Source organism: Carex rostrata, chromosome 30, assembly GCF_964058835.1.
Source record: "Carex rostrata chromosome 30, lpCarRost1.2, whole genome shotgun sequence".
NCBI classification, from domain to species: domain Eukaryota; kingdom Viridiplantae; phylum Streptophyta; class Magnoliopsida; order Poales; family Cyperaceae; genus Carex; species Carex rostrata.
Window position 1 is genome coordinate 3,110,058 of NC_135947.1, and position 5,787 is coordinate 3,115,844.

The 5,787-nt window shown below is 31.8% G+C and overlaps 1 protein-coding gene across 1 annotated transcript; it reads left to right on the top strand.

The window, feature by feature from the left end:
* Positions 1-2,718: 2,718 nt before the first annotated feature.
* Positions 2,719-4,004, top strand: LOC144547015 (uncharacterized). Its single transcript, XM_078295613.1, has 2 exons — positions 2,719-3,102; positions 3,487-4,004. Exons 1-2 carry the CDS (start codon positions 2,784-2,786, stop codon positions 3,870-3,872), a joined length of 705 nt encoding a protein of 234 aa, XP_078151739.1. The 5' UTR covers positions 2,719-2,783; the 3' UTR covers positions 3,873-4,004.
* Positions 4,005-5,787: the final 1,783 nt, after the last annotated feature.

Here is a 5,787-nt window from a genome sequence, read left to right on the forward strand (position 1 = left end):
CTTGACTTGACCCAACTTATTTAAATTATGCATTGTTTGTGTTTTTTAGTTTGTAGATTATTTGGTTGTGATATTTTGAACAGTGTGATATGTTTTCTAAGCGTGACATGTTTTTTTAAAAGCATGTACTATTTTTTTTTTGTTAAATGATTTGTGGATTTTTTTTTTAATTTGTCTTTGCTAGAAGGTCTTTTGTTTCCAATCTAAACAAATTGCTGTGTTTCAAGGGATGTCTTTTTTTACCAGTAAATAAAAATAAGTATAACATACATAAATATTTACAAGAATACTGCTAGGATTGTTGTTTTTTAATCAAATGATTTTTTTTTAAAAATAGATTATTACATAACAATAACAATAGTTAAACACCAAAAAATTCAAAGTGCTAGACTGCTAGTATGTAATTAAGATCACTAATCACGAGTTAATTTACGAGTCACGAGTCAACTCGGGTTACTCGCTAGTTGAGTTCGAATTAGCAAGCCAGCTCGGTTCGGACTTCTCAACTCGAGTCAACTCGACTCGCTATTTCCCGAGTTGAATTCGAGTTAACCTGAACTCGAGCTAACTCAGCTCGTTAGCAGCCCTAGTCTACAGTGATCACATGACGTGCAGTGTTGTGATGTATTTGGTTCACGTAGCGTGTTGTATTGTGTCATTTTTAGTTGAGAATAATCAAATCACGCAAAAAAATATGTCACACAACATACGGGTAATGTCACGTAACCGTTACATATATCGTAACTTGCAAGGGCGTAAGTAGGTTGTGAGGAAGGGGGCTAAACCTTTCCTACAAATTTTTCATTTTGCATTTTTTTACAAAATAATTATACTATTAGTTCTTTATAAAATGAAATTATATGACAATTATTTATCCACTATCTGTCTCAATTTTCTGATCAACACCTCTGTGATTAATCTAATCAAAATCATCAGCTTTATCCAAAAGAACAAAATATGGATATGAAAGGTTGTTCTCAAAGTAAAAAGTGTTTATCCATATTATTAACTTAGTAATCCCAATTGTAGTAGAGGCTTGCACGTACCTAACAACAAGAATATACTCTCCTATTTGGAATAGAGAGGAATTATATGAGAAGACTTGAGAGAAATAAGATAGACGAATTATTCGTTTTGGATACACATGATGTTGTGTAATCGGAGAATATATATATAAAAGCAGGTTCCTAGGCCATTCTTCAAGCCTGGAAGGGCACCTGGAATTATCCAGAAGTGATTTCTTTGTACAGGCTGGGTTATAAAAAAAGATGAGCAAAGTTAAGATGTGATGTGCTTATTAATAGTATTGGTGAGCACAACATCAAAAATATATCGGTTTATTTTAAAACAGCGAATTCAATATGTATTGTTTAATTTTTCATTTCATGCTTATCCACCAAAGAAAATCTAAAAGGCTGTGTTTTTTAGTAATAAATTTTGAGTACCATGCCCGAGAATCTAGCAATTGCTCGCAGTTTCAGGCCAAATTTTTATAACTGGAGAAAATTAAAAAAAAAAAACTCAATACAAGTGATCTGATTTACTTGTGTTGGTAATATATGAAAAAAAAACACGGCGCGAAAAACGATTTCAGTCACCCATATAAATTTTGCATTATTTGACTTTTGTTGGAATTATTGAAAATTTAAAAATTCTTGGATATCCTTCTTATCAATATCACATATTTTGTCCCCAACTAATATCCATTTCTCTGTACATGCTTTTACTGGAACTTTTACGGTGCTGGAGATGATTCTCTAATAAGAGGCACTTGCCGATAATTACAAATCAACTAAAACTAAAACTAAAACAAAATAAATTCATCTTGTTAGTGCAAATATCAATGAATATCTGTGTATAGCATTCACCAGGCTATTTGGGGGAAAAAAAAAACAACAAATTGCCAATGCCGTTGTTAAATTGTTTGATGGTGTTTTATCAGGTCTATATGTTTTTATTCTAATATTCATGGCCCAGAAGTACTATGCATGGCATAATATGTTGGGCTTAATGCGGAGCGCTCAGTAAGGGATGTTAGTTCAAGACAAAAAAATTTGTATTTTCTTTGTGAAATAACGATGCAATCAAAATTTTATAACTTTAAATATCGTAATATTTTTACTGAATTTTAAATCTCCAACTTCCGTTAATGATTTCTAAAAAAAAATTCCTTAGTTTAATCATAATTTTAAGATAGGAACCTTTTGTGAATTATATACATATGAATTTAAAGTCAAAGTTGTTTCTTGAGTATTACCACCAAAAAAAATTGTCTATTAACTAAAAGGAAAACTATGACTTCATAGAGAAAAGAAGTTTGACATTCCTCAAAAAGAAGACGCATTCGAGAATACAATATTATTAATTTAAAAATATAAAATTGAACTTGAGTTGACTAATTTACGGTACAAAATATCTTACTTTAAGTAATGATATTTTGAAAATCATTTCAACCACGACAATCAACAAAAGAATTGGATCAAAATCAAAGTAAATTTATAGAAATATTTTCTACAATATAAATAGGTTGTAAATGTTAAATTTAGTATAATTTAAAACTCGTGAGAACAAATTGTACTGTTAATTTAGTAATTATTTTTCTATTAACTATTATTGCAATAGCTCCTTGTCATTTTTCAACTTTGTAGATAATACCATATCCCTATTTTAGGTTGAGAAATCAAAGGAAATTAATTTTCCATATATCTTGAGGCTTTAACAAGTTACTGCTATATATTTTTTTCTTAAATAGATGAATCAGAGAGAATGTGAAACATGAAAAGATGACGCAACATCGCGATCTTGATCACCAACACCAGCAGCACCATCACCACTACCACGACCACCATCATCATTGTCATAATCAATCAGAGAGCATCAATGTCACCCCACTCGTCTCCGACAAGATTACTGACCCAGCTGACCCCAAATCCATGGAACAAGTCAAACCCAAATCCACTGACCCAGTCGAACCCGAGTGCACCATCCAAATAGACAACAAGTTTACCGAACAAGTCAACTCCAAGTCCACCATCGAAATCGACAACAAATCTAGCGACCAAATCAACACGTTACCTCCTTATGTTAAAGATCCAGATACTGGTAAAGCCATGTTGCTTTTTTATTCTTCTTTCATTTTTTAGGAGAGTGTGGGGAGGCGATGGTTATGGACGGAGACATAGGAGAAGACAAGAATTTATGGAAATCTTTTAAAAAAAAATGCAATATTTATAGGACATATGAGTAAGAATAATTTTTTTGATGACCAAAGAACCTTTACACTGATCAGTATGTATCTGACAACGTTATAAAATTGAACCTAGCCTTAGCCAACTCTAATTATATTTCTATATATTACACAAATAAATTAGTAGTATTTCCTTTCCATAGGAATTGTATTAATCATACTGACTGCCTTGCTGAGCACTTCTATTACTATTAGGATAGAATTAAATCATAGTTTTTCTCTTTTCTGTTGTTTTGTAGTGGGCATGATTTGCATGATAGGCTTCCTCTCACTGCTGATTATTGCCACAGTCCTGGTCTCTAATTTTAGGGCTCTCCAAATTATGGTCATAATTGAACATAGTTTTTTTGGGATTTTGTTTCTTGCCTCATATCTTGACTTCGAATCTTGGTTCGATTATAATGGCTCGTCGGCGCCAATTTATGATGCTCCCAAGGATATAAATCAAAAGCCTGAAGAGAATGAACTTAATTTATTCTACTTCGTGATGAGCTTAACTGTGATTTTTGCTGCATTATTGATGGAAAATATATGGTGCCTTAAGATACTGTACATGATTAATCCTATTGGGTTATTATTTACGTGTCTTGTTACTGTATTGGTACCTGACATAGAACTTGAATAGCACTTGTGCCAGGAAAAGGAAAACAAGATTATATATTTTTATTGTGCTTGTACCAAACATGTGTAATTCTTTGATTTGATGCTTATCGACCAATAAAGAAAATCTAAATTTTGTAGAAGTTTGTATTTTTCAGCAGTGAATTAGTAGTACCATGCCAGAGAATCTGGTAATTGGTTGGTGATGTTTCCTATAGACAAATGTTTTTATTTTGTTGTTCTAGGCCCGGGGATGATGCTATATTCATGTCATAGCAAGGAGGAACTGCCATACCTGAGATATCTCAAATTTTAAGTTCATAGTTAGAAATTTCGGACCGTTCAAATTCTTATGCACAAATCACAAAGCAATAATAATACTGTCTCGTATATTCTTAATAGGTACCGAATTGAATATGGCCCAGTGGTGGATTAACTGAAATCTTCAGTTATTAATTTTAATAAACATGTAGATTTTTTGGTTGGATTTTAAACCTTAGATTTCTAACAGGAATAATTTCCTTTTTTTAATCAAAATTTTATCATCCCAAATTAAGTCTTTTCGTATCATGGATAAAAGTTCTCTGCTTTAGACAGATGCCAGTTATATATTATGAACTACATGAACTCAAGAAAAGGTCAAAATTTACTGGAACATTTATCAGGTCTTGCCATTAACCTACAGAAGTCAGAGAGTTGGTTGTATTTGATTTGTTTACGCAGAATTAGATGTAATGCGCCACTTTTTTCAAAAAAAAAAAAAAAAAATTAACTATCTGCGTGTCTATAGGTGATCACATGATGTGCAGTATTGTGATCGCTTAAAATGACATGTCATGTCATTTTTAAGTCGAGAACAATAACATCACACGAAAAAATATGTCACACAACATACGAATCATGTTACATAACCGTCACACGTAGCGTAATGTGAAAAAGTGATATATGATTAATCAGTGGTTGAAAGAGGTAGAGGGGAAGGGGACCAAGTGTACCCTATAAATTGAAATTTTTTTTTTTTGTTCTTTAAAAACTTTTATGTTACAAAAATTTGTACAATTAATTCATCATAAAATAAAATTATATGATAATTAATTCTCCAGCACTCTAATCTCAATTTTCTGATTTCATCACGTGAATAATCCAATCACACAGTGACACTTGTCCTTCTCTACCCGTCTAACTCTGGATAAACCAAAAATATTAAGTCAAATTATCATCTTTATCCGAAAGAACAAAAAATGGATTATGAATGTTTATTCTCAAAGTAAAAAGTGTTTGTTCATGTTCTTAACTTAGTGATCCCAACTGTAGTAGTGCCTTGCACGTACCCAGCAACAAGTATTTATTCTCTATTTGGAATAGAGAGAAATTTTATGAGAAGATTTGAGAGATTAAGATAGATGGATTATTCGTTTTGGATACACATGGAGTGTTCTTGGAGAACAAATCCAGGTTCATAGGCCATTCTTCAAGCCTGGAATGGCACCTGGAAAAACCCAGAAGCGGTCTCTGTATCAGGCTACTACAAAAGGATAATAGATGCTCGAATAATTAATACAGACAATATATTTGCACTTTTTATTTTTAGAAATTAAAAATATAAATTATAAGAAACTGTTGTGTTTTTTGCAATAATTAAAAAATATGTTTTCTCTGTTGTGTTTTTAGAAATTAAAAAATATAAATTATAAGATACTTTATACATTCACCTGGAAAAATATAAGATAAAAGGTTTCTGTCCACTGGGTTTTGTCCATCATCTGTCCACAGCGTTATCCGGTTTTCACTTTCTAACGGTTTATATCACCAAACGACGGAACCTTCCGAATTTCATTTTTCCAAATTTCGGATCATATTTCCTTTTTTAAATTTCTCTCTCTTTCTTTTCTCCTTGCTCGTTGTCTCTTCTCCTCTCCTTGATTAAAATCCAATCAGAT